The sequence below is a fragment of the Filobasidium floriforme genome (assembly GCF_021052385.1).
Source record: "Filobasidium floriforme strain CBS 6241 chromosome Unknown HD553scaffold_4, whole genome shotgun sequence".
In the NCBI taxonomy this organism is placed as follows: Eukaryota; Fungi; Basidiomycota; class Tremellomycetes; order Filobasidiales; family Filobasidiaceae; genus Filobasidium; species Filobasidium floriforme.
Window position 1 is genome coordinate 988,464 of NW_025763625.1, and position 19,632 is coordinate 1,008,095.

General features: G+C 52.5%; 5 protein-coding genes across 5 annotated transcripts; 1 reads left to right on the plus strand and 4 right to left on the minus strand.

The window, feature by feature from the left end:
* Positions 1–1,812: 1,812 nt before the first annotated feature.
* HD553DRAFT_339924 (uncharacterized protein) lies at positions 1,813–3,136 on the minus strand (the record flags this gene model as incomplete). Its single annotated transcript, XM_046182484.1, has 7 exons — positions 1,813–1,957; positions 2,034–2,110; positions 2,164–2,288; positions 2,346–2,482; positions 2,550–2,727; positions 2,796–2,952; positions 3,032–3,136. 7 exons carry the CDS (start codon positions 3,134–3,136, stop codon positions 1,813–1,815), a joined length of 924 nt encoding a protein of 307 aa, XP_046038969.1.
* Positions 3,137–4,807: 1,671 nt separating this feature from the next.
* On the minus strand, positions 4,808–6,941 carry HD553DRAFT_339925 (uncharacterized protein; the record flags this gene model as incomplete). The annotated part of the gene is made up of 3 exons (XM_046182485.1): positions 4,808–5,827; positions 5,918–6,390; positions 6,464–6,941. The coding sequence occupies 3 exons, from the start codon at positions 6,939–6,941 to the stop codon at positions 4,808–4,810; spliced, it is 1,971 nt and encodes a 656-aa protein (XP_046038970.1).
* Positions 6,942–9,076: 2,135 nt separating this feature from the next.
* Positions 9,077–12,030, minus strand: HD553DRAFT_306717 (putative ATPase). Its single transcript, XM_046179319.1, has 8 exons — positions 11,871–12,030; positions 11,156–11,212; positions 10,958–11,012; positions 10,299–10,824; positions 10,074–10,215; positions 9,772–9,992; positions 9,610–9,697; positions 9,077–9,535 (listed from the first exon to the last, which is right to left on the minus strand). Exons 1-8 carry the CDS (start codon positions 11,892–11,894, stop codon positions 9,293–9,295), a joined length of 1,356 nt encoding a protein of 451 aa, XP_046038971.1. The 5' UTR covers positions 11,895–12,030; the 3' UTR covers positions 9,077–9,292.
* A 234-nt stretch (positions 12,031–12,264) lies between these two features.
* On the plus strand, positions 12,265–15,582 carry HD553DRAFT_306719 (uncharacterized protein). The gene is made up of 7 exons (XM_046179320.1): positions 12,265–12,920; positions 13,174–13,242; positions 13,321–13,590; positions 13,675–14,256; positions 14,318–14,812; positions 14,879–15,031; positions 15,097–15,582. Exons 1-7 carry the CDS (start codon positions 12,309–12,311, stop codon positions 15,370–15,372), a joined length of 2,457 nt encoding a protein of 818 aa, XP_046038972.1. The 5' UTR covers positions 12,265–12,308; the 3' UTR covers positions 15,373–15,582.
* Positions 15,583–16,365: 783 nt separating this feature from the next.
* Positions 16,366–18,844, minus strand: HD553DRAFT_334081 (uncharacterized protein; the record flags this gene model as incomplete). Its single annotated transcript, XM_046182127.1, has 2 exons — positions 16,366–17,183; positions 18,232–18,844. The coding sequence occupies 2 exons, from the start codon at positions 18,842–18,844 to the stop codon at positions 16,366–16,368; spliced, it is 1,431 nt and encodes a 476-aa protein (XP_046038973.1).
* Between the last annotated feature and the right edge of the window lie 788 nt (positions 18,845–19,632).

Consider the following 19,632-nt stretch of genomic DNA (forward strand, 5'->3'; position numbering starts at 1 on the left):
GTTTCGGCTGTCCACCCTGAGGGGTCCGAGCGAAGATCATCTCCACCTCGGGCGGGGAGGCTCCGTACATCTTCTTGCTGTGTAGTTGGATGAGCTCCATGAGCGGGGTGAAGACGCGTTCGAGAGCCGGGTTGATGGTGCTAGGTCGACGGATAGGGAGTTGTTGACTCGATGTGGATCGGGTTTGAGGGGAGGCCATCCCCGGTTCCTTTGCGTGTGCTTGGGAGGCCAAGATGGGGGAAGAACGGGATTCTCGAGGTGGGAGGTGGGTGTTACTGGACGTCTTGTAAGAATCGCTGTGGATGCTGGATCCGTCGTGCGAGATTTTAGGGCTCGAACGGAGGTGAGGAGATGGACCTAGTCGAGGGGGTCCGTCGTGAGGGTTCGTATGTTGATGTTGCAGGCCGTTCAGGTTCAGACCAGGAGTTCCTGAATGCGTCCTTTGGCTCTGCATTGAAGGTCGACCGTTGGCAGGAGGAGGTACGTTTGTTGCTCCCATTTGCGAAGAAAACGATTGACGACGACCGTGATTGCTCTGCATCAACGATCAAAGGTATAGATCAGTAACCAGGTTCTTCACCTCGAACACCGACTTTGACCTCCTGTCTTACCTCCTTGTCCTTGTCCTTGTCCTTGTCCTTTCCACCTCCAATATGCATCCCCAGAAACGTTCTTCGCTTCCCAGACCCGTTCTCATGCTGCTTATCCCCGGCATCCTTGCGATGCTGAGACTCATCATCGATCGTCATCGGTCGACCTTTGACGACCCCGTCTTTCATCGGAGGCAACGATGCTTGCGAAGAGGTCCGACCGCGGAACATCTTCAGGCTGTTTTAGTGTCAGGCAGCTATGACCAGTTGATGTGCTGTTGTAGGTTGGATGCTGGATTTTTGAGTTTGTCGAGACCAGGTAGATCGGAATGGCACGTGCTCCTTTTCGTGACTTTTGATGAAGGAAGCTGGAGGGTATCCGTTCGTCCACCTGATCCGCTGTCTTTCTGTTACGGTACCTAGGCTGATAGTAGGTAGCCTATACTCCACTTCAAAGAATTCTCAGCTGTACGCTGGCGTAGATAGTCGGTCGTGATGGATTGGTCGTCACGAGGTCGTCAAGGAGGAAAGGACAAAACAAGGACCTCCTCGGGAACAGAATTGATCGGTGGAATATGCAGCGACGATGGCGAGCCTTTTCACGTCAGATGTCCAGCGTTTACGAGGTGGATGCTAGAGTCACTTGCGGTAGTGATGGATCGTCAGGGTATCATCTCGATCGAGGTGTTGGATGACCAAATATGGCAAAGGATCGGTTGATAATTTGCTCAATCAGTGCCCCATGTAGCCCGGTCACACATGATCACACACAGCCCTGACGTCAAGGACCAGAGACATGCGACCCACGAGTTCCGGAAGCAAATACGAGAGTTGCAAGCCACGAATAAGTAGACGCGCGTCAGGTTGCCACAGATCACAGATCTCAGACGGGTTGGATAGACCCGCAGGGTAGTTCGCTTACCCTCTGAAGGCAGGGTGACACATCGATTGTTTCGCCGTCCATAATGTTTTGTTAAACTCGACTTTCGACGAGCGAGCGGCTTTGCAGATGGTTCCGCTGGGCATGGAGCATGAACGATGGGCTTCATTACATATACTCTACATTAAGAGGCCCAGATACCTTGCGAAAGAATCGAAACACAGCAATACAATAGGAAAAATTATAAATGAGTTGTTGTCGTATACCAAACGATTCTTTGGATATGTAGGTCGGCCCGAACGAACAACGACTTGTTCGCGCGGAGCGCATCTGAGGGTCTCATCAATATCTTGCGGTCCCGTTGCCGGTCGTCATGGTGTTCATGCTCTCCCTCCTCTTCTCCTCGTCGTGGTGCATCGCATGCTTGACCTTGAAGTCGCCGAACCACTTGGGAATGGAGATGGACAGCAAGATACACAAGGCGATTCTATCGATAGAGGCTTAGAATCAGCTTTTCCTTCGTCGTGACGCTGCACGCACGCATCGAAGGGGAAGACCCTCACAATTCGAAGAGTACCATTGCGACCCAGAACGCAACGAGTTGACGGGTCGTTGCTCGGTAACCGGTAAAGACCTCGACCTGCTCAAAGTCAGCATGACCATCTCCGAGTCAATAATGATAAGACGACTCACAACTCGGTAGATTCCGACGATGAGCAAGGGGATGGAGTACAAGAGGAGGAAACCGGTGTTGCGCTTGGACCGGTGGTTGGTGAAGTGGGTAACGAGGACTCCGATTATAGAGACCGCGGTAGTGGCTATAACACTGATCCGTCAGTACAGCCGTGTCGATATGCCTGGCAACGGAGACTTACCAAGGGATAGGATGTAGCTAGCCTTGACGAGATTGCGGATCGTGGTCGCCTTCTGACCATCATCGAACTGCCTGGCGAGGATAGCACCTGCTGCGATCGCCGATGCGAGGGAAGCAATCAATGCGCCTCTTAGGAACCTGTGTGAGCTCTTTCGGGTCAGCCTCCCCAGAAATCGCGCCAAAAGACGCCACATCATACACATACCAGGCAGCGTAATGGACCCATCTATTCTTCTTCTGCAAGTGGACCGTCTTCTCGTTGACCAGCCCGAATTGCCCTTCGATCTGCTCGTCATGCTTCTGCGTTTCGTGCTTCTCCCACAGATCGACCAACGAGTTGATCAAGAACAGGTAAGAGATCGAGGTAAGAACGAGTTCGGCGACTATCATTATGGCGCACAATCAATACGTTTCCCGACACGCTTCGACCCGAAGTGAGAACATAGCTTACTCAGGGTAGACTCGCTGAATTCGTGACGAGACATGTACGCTCTCATGATCATCGCAGCGGTACGCAGGATGAAGAACATGACTGCATTCCCCAGGATTCTCGATCGGTGTTTCCGAGAAGATAGGCGATAAATCAACATCGGCAGAGTCAATCCGAGCTGAAAAAGACAAGAGGGATTCAGTTAGCGCTGAGAGATTATTGGAAGCGCGTCCCGCACCATGAGAGGAGTTACTCACAGCTACAGTAAAGATGATGGAAGGGACGAGATCCCGGGAGGTGGGTAGACCGCCATTAAAGTTCTCGATAACACGGTCGACGGTTTCCGAAGGTGAGGTGGACATGATCGATTGACGAGTATAGAAAGAGTGGCAATCAGGTTTCCGTGCGGTCAAGCAAAATTCATTCCCTGTGATGCGCGATCCAGGCTTCATCTTCTTGATCCTATTTGTATATCTCGCCGGACGCCCCATCAAGCATACTACCGAGCATTTTGCGGTGATGACGATGTTTTGGGTCGCTTAGCGCGATATCCCACACACTCGGTGAGTTACGGCGGTTGATAAGATCCTCGGTGACCGCTTGACGCTAATACAACGTAGAAGATTGCCCCAATGGGACGATTTTGGTACCCGTCGCACTTCGATCAGCTGGTGAAAGAATATTTCGCAGTTAATCTATTCTATGACGGCTCCGGTTCCAGCGCGTCATGCGCGTCATCGGCCTCGTGCATCACGCAACACCGTGAAACCGAGCGATCCCGCGTCATCTCGCATCTCGCATCTCGACTCATAACGCGTCATGTCTTGAGTACCGGCAAAAGCTGCTTCATCTCGGGTGTTCAGGAGGGCTAGAAGCGCACATAGTCCATGGCCGAGAGGAATCCTGAGATGCCTTTGGGTCAGGTCCACTCCCGTCACTCTTGGAGTCCATCACCTTTGCTTGTGAGACTCTGATACCAACTGTACCATAAACGTCAGGGTCTAGAGGATATTGACCTGCCGAAGTGCTCACAACATCCGACATCACCTCTTAAAGTAGCCTTTTGCCATTGTTGGTTCTCGAATCTACCCATAAGATCGGGCTAGGTCCATCTGAACGCCTACTCTCATGAATGGTGATACCAGAATTCTAGAATCTGATGATCTCATCCACTATCTTGCGGAACAAAGATGGCGCAACTCGTGCTGAGTGATCAAGGCATTTGCTACATTGCATGGTGAGGAGGAGTCAGGCGGGGCGGTCGGTCACAGAGTAGTTGAAGAGAGATTAGAATGTCGGATGATCCTTTCGATTACTCCGCCTTACCGGTACCCATAGTTCCGCAACTTTATCCTCGACCAGAGGAACACTCGCGCCTGTATCATAGCATGATCCAAGAATGTCATAAGATCGGGGAACCAGAACGTCCCGTAGAGTCTACGTAAATGCCCATCGTAACACAATCGGAAAGATAACCGTGAAGTCAGCCACTTTTGGCGCTCGTCTGTAACAACCGTGCGCGAGGTTTTGTCGGTGCGGGAAGACTTGATACGCTTGCCGCATGCAGAGTCAGGTGATAAAGGCGACAGACGATAATTGATCCAGAAAGGAGAAGAGTTTGGCCCGTGTTCGCCATCGTATGGCTAGTCGTAGGTCGGATATGCGAGCCGTGTCGTTGCCGGAAAGACTGATGCTTGAGTTATTTGGTTGTAATGATCTGAAGAAGGAAACTCTTATCCGGTTCTCGGTCGCTTGTACGCTTTGAAAGCGAGGCCGACGAACAATGTTGTCGTGAATGTAGACTATGTAGGCGGATCTGAGATCCGCGGTCGTGGGTAATCAGTGTATTTAGGTGTCGTAGAGGCGAGCTACAACGATTGTTGTTGTGAATAAGCTTCAAGATTTGCGTGTTGAGATATTTAAGAAGGCGCTTTCTAATATCGTGTTGGTCGCCGGTTGAACAGCTCGATAGGCAGTAGTGTTGTGTCGGCATCATGAGAGTTGCGAAGGTAGACCCGTCGAACGGATATTTTCTACCTCGAATTCTCCCGTTTTTCGCGCAACGCCTCTTCCATATCCTTCAACCATTGATCATGCCATTTTTGGTGTGGAAAAGGATGGTAAGGATCTTTGCCAAAGACGATATCGTCGATGTGAGCGAGCGATATAGGGCATGACTTAGGAACGGGAAAAATGTCCAAGCAATCTGTAGGCGCATGTTCACGTTTTTCGTTCTTGAAGCGACCTAGCTGCCAGTTGATTTCTCCGGGATTGACGTAGAGTACGAGTCTTTTCAGCCGATCAATCGCGTCAATCGATCGCACCAACTCCGGGTGCTTATCCGTAATCGATCGTGATCTAAGCGACGACTGATACTGGGAGTTTTCCTCGTCATCATAATCGTCCGAGTGCTCGAAGACGTAAGACGGTAAGTATGCGCAGAGAGCAAGTTCTTCCAAGTTTGAGGTGGAGGTGTTGATGATCCTTGCGACCAAGGCGGATGTAGTGGTACCGCAGAGATGCAACTTGTGAATGGAAGGTCGAAGTTGAAGCAACAAAATGACGTTGTCCACCATTCTATCCTCTGCAAGTCCACAAAGCTCGGGACCGATCTCGAGTGTTCCCAAATGACGCGTGTAGGGTCGAATCCAATCGAGAAAATACGCAAACCGATGGTGATGATCCATCGAGTCCTCGACTGCGAGCCGGATAAGTCGGAGGCCTGACAATGCAGTTCGTCCTTCCGAAATTTGCCATGGCCAGAGCATTTCCGAGAACCACGATGCGTAGCTCTGGTCATCCTCCGCTTGCATAAATTTCGTGACGTTCGTGACGATCATCTCCAGGTCCGTCCATTCACTCGTACCGGCTTGACGATGAAGAACTAGACGGATCACATTCCCATATGCGATCTCTACCCTTCGGATATCAGGGCATTGATCCGATAGGAAGGGCAGCTCCTCCTGAACGTTGAAACGTTCGCTGAAGTGGGATCGGGATGTGGTGACGTAGTTACGGATTGCTGCAAGGTAGACTCGCGATCGAGCATGTCCCTGATCAAGTTCACGGCCAGGATCAAGTTGTAACTCAGGCTCATCAGCAATGATCTTCGTTCATGCCACAAATCGAAGTCCAAAACTCACCCAATGACCCTCCGGATCATTTTCGGACCCTCTCGCCCGGCTCCCCAAGCCCCTCAGCTGCTTCAAATTAGTCTCTGGCGACCGTACTATCCTCCAAGCGATCGGAATCACGAGCGAGAACTGCCGGCGATCCACCAGCATACAGTTCAAGAGCGTCGATCGTGGGCAATATGAGTAGATCAAGATCATCAGCTCGTCCGGGATCGGAGTCAATGCGTTCGGGCAAGGCGTTGCTGTCGAGGCCATGCACGGTGCTACAGTGTGATTGGGCAAGGTCTTCGTGGTCGAATACGGGTAGAAGGTCTCAGTCAACGCAATCGGCAGGTGATTGTGGGCGTCTTGATTGGAGGAGCTGATCGGGGTAAGGGGCGTAGTCACGGAGTTGGTCCCGGTCTCGGTAGGATCAGCTTTGACAGGTGGGATACCGCTCTGGCCGGACGCAGCAGCATGCCTGTCGACATCAGTGATGTCCTCTGCAGGTCGACGACCGGTCAATCAGCTCTCCACATCATTGGAAGCGGAATTAGGAGGGCCTGAAACACTTACCGCCTGGCGGGAAGAGGCTGGATACTGCCGGCCCGGTACCGCGCGTCGTACGAGGCATATATGCATCAGGCATAGTAAAGATAGGAGGAGAGCGAGGCGACTTGATAGACGTAGACAAGGAACTCGAGGATTTCGTAGGTGTAGTCAAGAAAGATCCTCCAGCTCCGGCATAAGACGTAAAGACAGAAGCAGTCTTCGTCGTAGTCGTCAAGGTCGGTGTCGACTGAGGCGAGAACGTGCATGGCGGAAAAGGGTTCATCGTAGATGTAAACATCGTTCGACCCGTCCATGGCGGAAGAGAAGAGAGTGGAGGAGCAGGTGTCGAAGCAGGAAATGGCGTAGGTGTAGATGTAGACTTGGACGACGCGAATGATGAAGACCCGACTACCGAGCCTCCCCTTTGAGCCGTGAATGAGAATTCAGGGTCAAGCGGCGTAGCGGCCTGCCCGCAATTTTCTTGGCCGACGGAGCCGGACATTGTAATGTGCGTTTCAGAAGGCTGATAGTGATAAGTATCAGGGTAGAGGGCCTGTGATACGTAAGGGTAGAGGGCCTGTGATACGTAAACAGGGAACGTATGAGAAACATTAAAAGTCATCTGTCAAGCGACAATTGAGAAGACGAACCGATCGCAATTTGATGACAAGACGTTGACAAGACGCTGGTGCGGGAGTGCCGTGTATGGTACGGCGTCGAAGGGCTTGGTAGCTTCCGATTAAGCAACAGATACTGGGGGAACGGACAAGCCACGTTCCGGAAGGAGAAGAAACTTTGTCGTCAAGATGTCGTAAAGATCGTGTTGATCGCGGTCGTGATATGCGAGAGCAAGTTGGCGTATTGCGTCAAAATCGGGAGGTCAAGTAGCCGGAAGTCGCCAGCCGTTGTCGGACACCAGGTCTAGCTAGTCTACCTTCCACTTCCTAGCCCTGGACCGAGGATTTCCGAGACCGGAGTCGACTTGCTGAAGGATCGAATTCCTATCAATGGCTTTGATTGGGGACGAATACGATTCGATATGCTCGATATGCTCGAGCTAAGTCCCGGGTCGCAAAGGATGATGACGAATTGGGTTCGAGCGGCGAGTCACGTGATGTCGATACTTACGGTGAGGTACATGTAGCTTACCGAATCGGACCGATATGAGTTGTGGGAATGGATGAGAGAGAGGGTCAATGCTACAGTGATCAGTGATATCCAATGTACTCCCAATTTCTTTCTCTCTCTTCTCAGGATCACTCGACGCCTCTGTCACCGGGCCTTTAAGGCGAAAAGCGTGTGTTTCATGAGTGCATTCTTAGCGCGTCGCAATGGGCAACCGAATGACACACGAACGACGGATTTGCAGCGAAACACCGCAGTTGTCCCTAGGCAAATCGGATTCAGATGGGAGCATCCAGGACCTACCGCAAAAGCAGACATCGTTTACAATTGTGATCGGACTGGTATACCTTCGCAACGCCGTTCCGGGTTGAGGGTGTTCTTGCCCGCCTCAGCCATGCGGCAGATTAACTCTCACCATTCAGAAAGTATAGTCGCTTGTCGGGTTGCGAGTCTCCTTCCCTCTGCTCAAGCGGATCAGTTGGATGTGTATGGGTGTGTATTAATACCTTGTGCTCTATCTCGCTGTCTCTCTAAGCTTCATATCTTCCAGAGAACAGACGAGGGAACTCATGGGGAACACAAGCTTTGCGTACTTGGAGCACTGAGGCATAAAGTTGATGTTAACACAATAATGATGCAAGTAGTATCACTTGCCCTTTCTCATTATCAAGTGACAAGCGCCTACCAAAGGCCGGAGACACCTAACTACAGATTCCATATTTGCTTTCAGGCAACATCCTAGCAAGTGACATAAACAGATTCACGGACCCGTAAGTACCGGGACATTAGTTAGAAAAAAACTGCGTTCAACAGCACATGTTTCACCATTGCGATCAGATTCCGAATTAAGATTTATGCAATATGGCGCTCAATTGCTTGAACAAGACCAGTCCCTACTCACTGTCGCTTCAGACGGTTGTACTTTCCCTTCAATTCTTGACGACCAGCACAAATAGGACACATGGCGAGAGAGCTCCACCATCCATTTGTCCAATATCTTCGAACCTGGTCAACAAGACCAGTCCCCACTCACCGTTGCATCTGACGGTTGTACCTTCCCTGCCAATCTTGAAGATCAGGATTCCAAGAACCGTCATTTTGATCCAACAGCGCTTCCCAGTATTTACATGCAGGACCGGACTGTTCGCGAGATGGTATTCGGCACACTAGCTGGATGTGGGTTGGCCGAGGATGATGTCCGCTACTGGGGACTCACCCTGCCCCTGAACGAAACCGAACCATATGGCGAGTTGATCCTGCCGTTGTACATACCGCACTCCATAGATCAATGGCAATGGGATGAGACATGGACCCATAACACTGGTGATGCTTGTCGAGACATGACAGAGTCCCGCTCCCGCTCATCTCATCTTGTGCTTGACTCTGAAAACAGGATAGCTGCAGCAGTGGACTTTGAGGGGAACAATACCTCAACCACACCTGTTGTAGCTAGAGAAGGTACTACGCAACTGGATCACATTGAGACAGAAGTCACAATTGACTCTCATGACAAGCGGATATTGGAACTTGCGAATCATCTCCGCCAGTGAGAAGAACCCCGCTCATGGATAGCGAGAGCAGCTATTCCCGAAAGATAGACACTACAGGTGACCTAAGAGACATGGATCCTGTAGCAGAATCAAGCCAAAAACACCATCGAGTCGAGGGGTATATACAACCGGTTCACTTTTCTAGTACACCAAAACCACATCTCCCTCTGGCGGCCACCTACGACCCCTCCCCACCACTCTCGGTCGTAAACTCGATGTGTTTCCTCACGTCCGCCTCTGTCACCGTCTTCCTGTTGACCTCGATCGCCTTTTTGAAATCCCCCAGGCTCAACTTGGGCTCCAGCAGCTCTTCGGAATCCACGTCCGTCCAGGCCCTTTCGATCGCGCCCGGTGCGCCAGGTGAACAAGGGGTCAGTTTCCGGGTCGTCTTGCTGGGGTCGTCCGGGGAGGGTGCGTCGACCTGAATGGCGCGGTCAACAATATTAGATCAGCTTGTGATACAGGACAATTGCCAGAGATGTTGTGAGTACTCACTTCGCGGAAATGCGTTGCGCTGAGGACTTTACGGACAGGCTGCATCAAAGCGTCCCGTACGATGACGGCGATATCACTTCCCGAATACCTACGTAGACGTTCCTTACGTTGAGCATCTTTGCTTTTCAATGACGACTACTACCGAAACCTGACCAAACTCACCCCTCGGTCATGCCCGCCAGATCCCTCCAATCCTTCTGCCCGAGATCACAAGGCGTCCCCCCGACGTTCAACTCGAACATCCGTTTCCTCGCGTCCACATCGGGCAAGGGGATGTAGATTCGTTTCTCGAACCGACGCTTGATGGCCGGGTCGAGTTGCCAGGGGATATTGGTAGCGCCCAGTACGAGGATACCGGTATCGTCGTGGCCTACTCCTTGCATCTACCGTGTCGTGGTATCGGCATTGCAGCGTCAGCCACGGTTTCCAGCGGTCGAGACACTATTACAGGAAGAGAGACTGACCTGAATGAGGAACTCGGTCTTGATCCTCCGACTAGCCTCGCTCTCTCCCTCTCCACGTGCTCCAGCCAGGGAATCGATCTCGTCGATAAAGATGATGGCCGGTTTACTCTCCCTCGCCATCTGGAACAACTGCTTGACCAGTCTGTACGCCCGTCACAACTTGGCTCGTCAGCTGGACCGATGACTGGTATCACCAGCAAAACACGAGGTTCGAGGAGGACTGACCGTTCAGACTCTCCCATCCACTTGCTGACCAAATCACTCGAACTGACGCTGAAAAACGTACTCTTCGCCTCGGTAGCGACGGCTTTCGCCAAGAAACTCTTTCCCGTCCCCGGAGGTCCGTAAAGCAGGATCCCCTTCCAAGGGGTCCTCTTGCCCGTGAACAGTTGAGGGAACTTGATGGGTAGGATGACGGCTTCTTTCAAGGCTTCCTTGGCTTGAGCCAGACCGGCCACGTCGGACCATTGTACGTTCGGGGTCTCGGAGAGGATGGCGGCGGATAGTCCTGCTCGCATCTTTTTCACCTCGGGATCGACATCGTCACCCCCCTCCCCGGATCCGTTTCCACCAGCACCACCGCCAACACCGCCTGCACCGGTCGATCCCGAGCTGGACCCGTTCGCCCCGACCTTGGCTCGGGAACGCTTTTCGTCGGATTTGGACAAGTGTTCTTTGAGCTTTTCGGCGCGGTCGAGGTATTCGGTGAATTTGTTTCGGATGAGGGCTTTGAGCTTGTCGTTCTTTTCGTCTGCAGGGTCGACACAACAACAGGGCCGTTGTCGTTTGTTCGTGGTCGGTTCGAGAAACGCGGGATTATAGGTAAACAGCCCATCCAAACGTCGAAGCAGAACCCAAGGGGAAGCGAGGCCGATCCGACTCACACTTCATGGCCATCAAGAAATAATCCAAAGAACTCTGATAATTCTTGTACGCCTCCTGTATTACCACACCACACCACACAGTTACACCATATGCCATGATCGCCAAATATCGTAAAGAAAGTCAGTACGACGCACACAAACGGGGTTCCCATTAGAAAAGAGCAAAAACAGAGTCAAACACCCAAACACGAGACTCACAGCGTACTCCCCCTTGGTATCATACTCGATCGCCTTGCCCACGATCTCGATCGCTTTCTGTACCGCCAATCCCGGATCGTCGAGTTCGATCAAAGTCGTCCCGTGTTCGTCGAGATCGTAAGCGTGTGCGTGGTTGTGCGTGGTGGCATGAGAGCGAGAGCGAGATGGGGAGAGGGAAGAGAGGGTGGTCCGTTCGTAGTCCAGGTCGAAGTTTGGGTGGAGGGTTGGGAGTAGGGATGGGGAGAGCGGGGGTTGTGGTTGTGGTTGGGTAACAGGACGAGGACGAGGATGGGATTGTGTTTTGGAGGTGATGAGGGGACGAGGGGACATCGTATCGAAGTGCGGGTGTAGTGCGTATCGGTCGTCGGGATTGAGATCGAGATCGAGTGCAATTCGAGTTCGGTGTGATGCGGATGTGGTCAGGGTGTCGTCCGGCGTTGTTTCCGGGTGAGGCCAGTAACGAGATGTTCAGTGAATGCGAGGTAAATTCAGCGTCGGGGTCCCGTTTTCGAGGTCGAGGTCGAGGTCGAGGTTATTGTCGAGGGCGATACGATCCGCCGATCAACAAAGAACGACGGTAGGGTGGACAAAGGTATACAAAACGAACAGCTGAGCTCAGTAATTCATCCCAGCCATCTCGTTGTGCTTCTCTTTCTCTCGTATCCGAGGTGGAGTCTGTTGATGGGGGAAGAGCGTATGCCGAAGAGATACTCACGTCGAGGAAGTTTGAATTGCTCATGATTCCCTGACTGTCACTCCGGTCCGGGGCGGGTACTTATAGGTAGGTGACGCCGGGTGGATGCCTCTAGTGAGTGAGCGTCGGAGTGTCGGAAGGAAGACGTGTTTAATTAGACTGCGAGGTGGTAGTGACGACGATGTAGGTGTAGGTGATATCCTTTGAGTATGAATGGTCAATGTCGCCATGGTCGGGTGTGGTTGTGATGAGGTGGGTGAGTGTGGTGGCTGTAGCGGTGTATCGGAAGCAAATCATCAGATGGGATGCCGTGATTTTAGCGGAAGCATATCGAGAGAGACACCACCCGGAGGTTGATGATGATGAGCCAGCGCTGCCCTCGACTACAACGACTCAAGCTATTCATGGGCGACCACCTCGTCTCGTAACATCACATCGATCGACATCGCGCATTGCATCATGGACACTTACGACGACCCACCCAACCCGTTCTCTACCGACCCTTCGCCGGCTCCTTCTAGGGACGAACAAGCGACTCAAGGGGGAGGTTCGTCATCAGGCATGTTACCCCCAACACAGCCGGCCGGATCAGGGTCTCAAGCAGGGGTGGTGGCTTACCCCGAGCTGGACATCTACCCTTCGAACGCGAACACCAACGCCAATACTACCAGAGGATTCGGAGGAGAACGAGGGAAGCTATTCGGAGAGGATGACAATGATGACGAGGACGAGGACCAAGGTGTAAAGGGGATCACGGCGGGGTACCCGCAGTTGAACCTCTACCCGGCTGTTGATACACCCAACCAAGAATCCGGACCGTGGTCCAACTCTCAAGCACCTGGTTTTTCCAATACTAACTCCAACTCTCAACCTCAATTCACATCCCGATCCCAATCCCAATCTCAATCTCAATCTCCTAACAAACCAGCCTCCTCCCCCCCTCCTCCGACTTACCGCCCGTCATTCCCCAACGCCGGCGCGGGGATCAAATCATACGTCGGACCCCGGGTCAAGGAAGAGGCTTGTTGTGCGATGGACGAGGAGTTGCAAGTCAGGGGAGGGGGGATCGAGGTGAGTTCGAGAACCTCTAGAAGCTGGGACGAGATGGCACGGGATGGGGGGATTCGGAGTGTCGAGCGGAATAATGCGGTTTGTCGTTGGGGAGGGAAGCTTACTCGGCTCTTATCTCTTTTGTACATCCTAATCGTCCCCTTTCCTTCTCACTTTATGCCGCTGGCCTACATGTCTCTTCTCTCATCTGACAACGACATGTACCTCCGGTCGTCGGCTATTTTTACTGCGTATCCTCTACGGGACAATACAGATCATCGACGCTGTCAAGACGAACGATGGAGGAAGAGCGAGCTACATCACTTATGTGATCAGGACCGGGGTGAGTCCGTGGACGTCCATTCGCGCATGAGCATAGTGACTGATGGAGACGCTTTTAATATGACGACGATGCCGACAGAACCGAGAGACGCACCACCGGTACTCGCACTTCGACTCCCTCCGAACTTCACTCCAAGCGCTCTACCCCGTTCTCATCGTCCCTCCGATCCCTTCCAAACAGTCCCTCACGGACTATGCTGTGAAAGGGTCGAGCAAGGCGAAGGAGGACGCGACGGTGATTGCCAGGAGGATGAGGACGTTGGAGGATTTCTTGAGGAGGGTGGGGAGGCATCCGATCTTGGGTGGGGAACATGTGTTTCATAGGTTCTTGGATGGGGTTTCTGGTTGGGTGAGTCGCCAAAGGCATGTGATGATGTTTTTGAGCGGAAGCTGATATTAGGGTCCAACATGGGTATGAACGTGCACTTTGCAGAACGACGTCTTGCATTCCCCGCCGTTGTCGCTGTTGCCCAAGAACCCCTTGCACGCACCGACTTACAACCCGACCATCAGGCCGTCTCAACCTTTCTCGCCCGCCTCGCCTTCACAATCGGCCACGACGGACGATCTCGGTGAAGATCGAGACCCGACCTCGGCGGTCACGCAGACCACTGCACCGGGACCTCCTTCTCCCGGTCCCGGTCCAGGATCCCCGGATACGTCGGCTTCCCCCTCGTACATCGCTCATCACCTCTTGCCCAACGTCAGCGCGGCCACCCCGTTGAAACACCCCGACGGGAGGTTCATGGACTCGGAGGCCTTTACCGACAAGTTTGCCCATCACCTCTCGAGCGTCATGGAACGTGTCAATCGGAGGGTCGTCAAGCGCTGGGGAGAGCGAGCGCACGGGGCCAGCGAGATGGGAGCGATCGTCAACGGGCTGAGCTTGGATTTGGATGATGGGGCTACCAAGGAGTTGACAGAGGGCGTCGGGGCGGGGACGAGGGGTGTGCAAGAGGCCGTGGAAAAGTTTGGACAGGCGATAGATGCCGAGCACATGAGTACGGCGTTGTTGGTGAGTCAAAGTTTGAGAATGTGGCTGTTCGTTCAAGCTGAACAAGTGGGTTTGGATGCAGCTGCAACATTGGGAACGATCCGCTACGGAGCCTCTGCACATCTACGCTCAATACGGTGTGATTATCCGACAACGCCTCTCGTTCAGGCATCAGAAACACGTCCAATACGAACTCGTTCAGAGTACCCTGGAACATCAACGAGAAAAGCTCGAAGTGCTCGAAAAGGCGGAAAAGGAGTCGAGGCGATTGGAAGAGGCGCTTGAGAGCGGCGGGAGGAACTTGACGGCCAGCGGGGTGGGTTCGGCTCCGGCTCAGGGGCAGAGCGTCTTGACCGGCCAAAGCGTCATTGGAGGGAGCTTGTACCGTGAACCCGGGCAGGGGTTGTCAGACGATCCGCCTGCGGGACTGCCGAGGACTCCGACCAAGCGGAAGGGTGGTGGCGGTGGATATGGGTTATTGAGCGCCGTCAAGCATAGCCTGTCGGGGATGATGGATGTCGACCCGGAAGCCACTCGGCGGGCGAACATCGGGAGAACGAGGGATAACATCTCGCAGGTGGGTGTCGAAACGAAACGCGGGCTTGTTGATCGGCTTGACCTGACGCCTCTGATTCGTCTACAGCTGGAAGACTCGCTGCAGGCCGCAGCGCAGGACCTCAAATACGCCAGTCAAACGTTACAAGCTGATCTGGACCGATTCCAGCGCCAAAAGGTCGCTGATATGCGAGACATGACGCTGGCCATCGCCGAGCTTCACCGCGAGTGGGCCAAGGCTGTGAGTGCGACTATCACGAGGCGGGTTGTGATGCTGGATGCTGATATTCCGCGCCGACCATGCAGAACTTGAAAGCTTGGGAGGAAGCCAAGCTGGCCATCCAGGCTATCGAACCTCATCCCAACCGTCCTTTACAGCTGGACGACGATGAACCCCTCAGTCCTCAATCCGCTGGGGTGCGGCAATCGCCACAACAACAGCGCTCGTTCACGGTGGACCGGTCGAGAACCGAGGTGTCGAGCGGTCCCGCAGGGTTCACCATGGACAGCGGGTTCGCTACAGTCGATAAGGACGACGAGGACGATGTGCCTCCGCCGATTGTAAAGGACCACCCGTTGTAGCGCTTGTCCTCTTCTTGTTTGTGGGTGTCCCGAGTGTGCTCAATAGGGTTGTACGCCGAGTCTTATTACGTGTATGAAGTTTGATAAAGAATACCTGTTTCGACCCAAGCTCACTCCCTCAGCCTCGAGGTGCGAGGAACGGCGTCAGGAGTCATCTGCTTCTGTCGTCTGTGATTGTAGTGATAGGGAGCGGGCATGCTACAAGACCAGTTGGGAGAGACGGTTCGCGCTAGCGATGATATCGAGAGCTCATGAGCTCAGCAATCAGATCGCGGTCCCAAAGCCCATACAGTACATACAGTAGGCCCCTGCCCCTTGCTTCCCTTGCGCGTTCCAGGACCCGATCGTGGCGTTGAATCGATCAACTGCAAGATCAGTTGATTCTACTGAGATGTATCTCTCGGACGAGCACGGTTTACAAAGCTTCCCTTCGATCAAATCTTCAATTCAACTGATACAAGGCTATCAAGCTCGTAATCCTCCGACCGTATCATCCGCCATCTCTCCTTGCTAGTCGCGCTTCCTCTTTGCCCTTGCGTCATTCCGAGCTTCTGACTTGTCACAGCGATGATTTGCGTCTTTCGGCCTGCGTCTGACGAGAGAATTCTTGGAAGCCGCAAAGCAGGAAGGACAGATCGGCCCAAGATACGTATTGGATCCTCGAATTCTTGCCTCGTAACGCTTCAAGGTGCCAGTCGTCGGAGCTTTCGTATCCGTCGTCTGCAGCGCCTGTAGCACATCTTCCTTCACTCTTCTCAGTAACACGGACCGAAAACGAGTCGGCATCATGAAACGAGCAACCACATTGAATCGTATGAAGGAAAGCTACATTTCCTATTGGTACAAGACTTCTAGGTTAAATCGTAACTCCTCCTACTCAAGTGCAAACGTCATCTCAACAAAGCGAGTCACAAACGAATTCTTCGTGTCGTGCCCTCTCCTACAGACGGAACCGTGTATGATACTGAATGCTTAACGAAACTTTTGGAACCTCTACATCTCGTCCTGGCCAGCAGTAGGATCCGGATTACAGTAACAAGTTCCTTCGTATTTCCCGCCTTGGAAGAAGTAGTCTCGGTGAGCGATGTAACATTTCTGACAGATGGGCTTGTATTTCACCCCTGCTTGCTCGGCCGCCCACTTTCCATACCACCGTATGACTTTGGGTCCACCATAGACATCATGCATCGAGTTCAACTTCTCCTCAGCAAATTCTACAGATCGTCCTCTGATCCCCATTGTGGATGGCCCAGCATCTGAGACAAGATACTGGGCATGTGATTGCAGACTGCAATACGGTATTCTCATGGGATTCGGCATGGCCGGAGCGGGCGGCAGCTCGACGTATTTCCCAACGACATCAGGCGATTGCTGCTGAGAATTCGGATTCCAGGGGGGTTCCTCCTCAGTCCACTCCTTGGTACCAGGGAACGCTTCAGACGACTCGCCCCTTTGATGAGATGTTACCACATAGTCGTGATTGTAAAACGACTGCGGCTCGAACTCCTGAATATTGAAAGGATTAGTCCAAGAGGCATTGGCCGAAATCGGAATGGCAGACCGATCGGCTGGATACCCATACGAAGCAGACGCTTCCTGTTGGGACGATTTCTGTTCGGACTTGCCTAGATTTCCGAGCCAAGCTTCTACAGCAGGATTCCCTTGAGTTGATATGCTCGCTGGGTGGTATATTTCACCATCGTCGAGATTGTAGGACGATGCCTTGAGCATGGCCTCAGCCGCCTCAGCGCTGTAGTCGTCGGTCCAGTATACCTTGCCATCTTTCTCCTTTTTTCGCACCATTGTTGAATCTGGCAACAAAGCCGACTTTCCCCCTTCGAGGAGTATTGACCCAGAGGGCAAGTTGTCTAGGGTGAAAGCACTCGACCGTTCGTAGGCATGGCTAGCGTCGTCCATCTTTCTTTAGAGTTGTTGTTCAAATTGTCCAAAGATAAGATCGTATTCGGTGATGCAAAGGGAATGTTCAGTGGCAATACGTAAGATGGAAGTTTCCTCTAGTTTTGCCCGTGAGTTTCCTCTATTGCTATAATCGAGTAGCATCATCCATCTACAGAACTAGTAGGTACCGTTAGGCTTCTCAGTCTGGCTCGTCAAGTGACCAGGTAGATTTCGCCATCGCAGCACAATGGAACACCATGTTACCGCCCTACGACCTCAGCTATGAATGCAGATAAGATAAGATGATGGCGTGCCACATTTGAACGCTCTTGATTAAAATCGGTGGCTCTGGTAGCCGATAGCTGGCAGCGTTCACGGGGTCGAGTCGAAAGGAGCGCGACTGCGCATGTAGGGTGCCCACTCAATGCGATCACGACATGAATCGACTTCGTTGTGTCCGCGCTATTCCTTTGTCCTCCGCAGTGCCACGCCAGAATGGTCCTCGTGAAACAGACAAAGGAGTCACTTTCGCGAGCGCATAGCAGCGATGGCCAGTGTATGGGTACATAGCAAGACCATATCTTACCCCGCTTCTGTCTGTTACTCTCGTCGCGCTCGACCATTGCCGGAAGCTCAGTTATCAACAAGTTCCCAAAATTTACAGATTTTGACGTCACAAGGTACGTCCGAGATCCAGATCTAGGATGATGGATCGCCGCAGTATAATTACGTCCGTTCGAGATACATCTATGTACTGTGTACTACAAGACGCCGAATCACTTGGGTACCATGGATGCCACCTTTCAGAAACCGTCTTTCACTAGGCACTCTAAGCTCTTAGTCTAGCCTCGAATGCCGCTAGAGACTTGAGAGTGGGTCTGGTGTCGTGACGGTTTCTCTTCCTCTTATATCCCTTGCGCTGCTTCTCACAACGACAAGTCAAGCTCTTTGATGACGCACGTTCGCGATAGTAGATATTGTATTTCCAGAAGCAATTCGGACAGATGTCTTCCTTTTTGACACTGGGGCCTGCTTGCTCGGCTGCCCACGCAGAGTATCTTTTCAACGTATGAAGGCTCCCATAAGTTTGAGGAAATTTGATGATGCTTGCCATGAGGTCTTCCTGTGTCATACGCTCGATGCCGACTATTTTTGGTGCACTGGGCGATCGGAGAAACTTTGCATGGGATGCAGGATTGCAGTACTGAATCACTCGAAGACGAGAATTATCCGGAACATCTCCATCGGGATCAGGCTGCGGAGACTCGTCTGAGGGGCTCGCTGCGTGTGAGTCTTGCGAAGCCCCAAGTATGGACGATTCGCCTCCTAAGGATTGACCTTCCGGCTCAGCGCTAACTTCGGTCCAATTCTCAGGATCTTCACCGCAGATCTCGTCGCTGGGCGACGGATACTGCGTACCAAAAGCTTGTTCCCATTGTGTCGCAAGATATTCACTGAGTAATGAAGCCGAGTTGGGGTCGTATGTGAATAAACCACTGAGGAACTCGGCTGAGTCGTTCTCCCGGCTCAAGCTTTCTGCAAGGTTGTCATTGTTATTACTGTGGCTGGACATCTTTCCGAACGAGGGTGTGTTGTAGGCAGACTTGCGATTACCGCTGGGAAGGGGATGGAGATCCTTTGAGCTTTATCCAATAGCTCGTCTGATTGGTACCAGAAGGGGGCGGTATATATATATATATGGCCGAAGGACCAGTATAGACCACCAGCCTCCAGGTTGTAGCTTGTCCAGGTGTATTTCACCATACTAGCACAAAGGAACGACATGGTAACGTACTAAGATCACGGCAACAGTGTGTCGTTTCATGTGACAATGGCGTCATATTCAAAGGCTTTTGATCTATCGGTCCCACGTGGTTTGACAACATCATCAAGTCGGATCGTGGCTATGACACGATGAAAGAATGGCGTAATCGACATCTCCTTTCTCGTTTTCTCACATGTCGCGATTACTTCACTCGCAATCATCGTGATCGCGACCTGACCTGATGTGGTCGCCTCCGATTAGCGAGATGTTTGCGCCCGGCTTGACGTTCGTGCTTATAAGGGGTAATCAGTGGTAGGTAAAGGGGGCCTCATCCAGCTGATTTGAGGCCCAGTCCTTGGACCAGTTATCCTTGCGACTCTATGTAGACCACTTAAACCGTTGTTCATCCTGAATACAAATGTGCGTATCGATTGCGGGGCATGTTCCGGTGATTCGATCTTTCGTCGTGTTTCGCGTTTCAGGTTGCCCCCCGAATCTGAGCACGTGACCGCGCGAGAAAACTGATGGACAAAAAGGTCAAAGGTGCATCGAAAAGTAAGATGGGGAGACATGGGCGTCATGGGGATCCTTGTCGT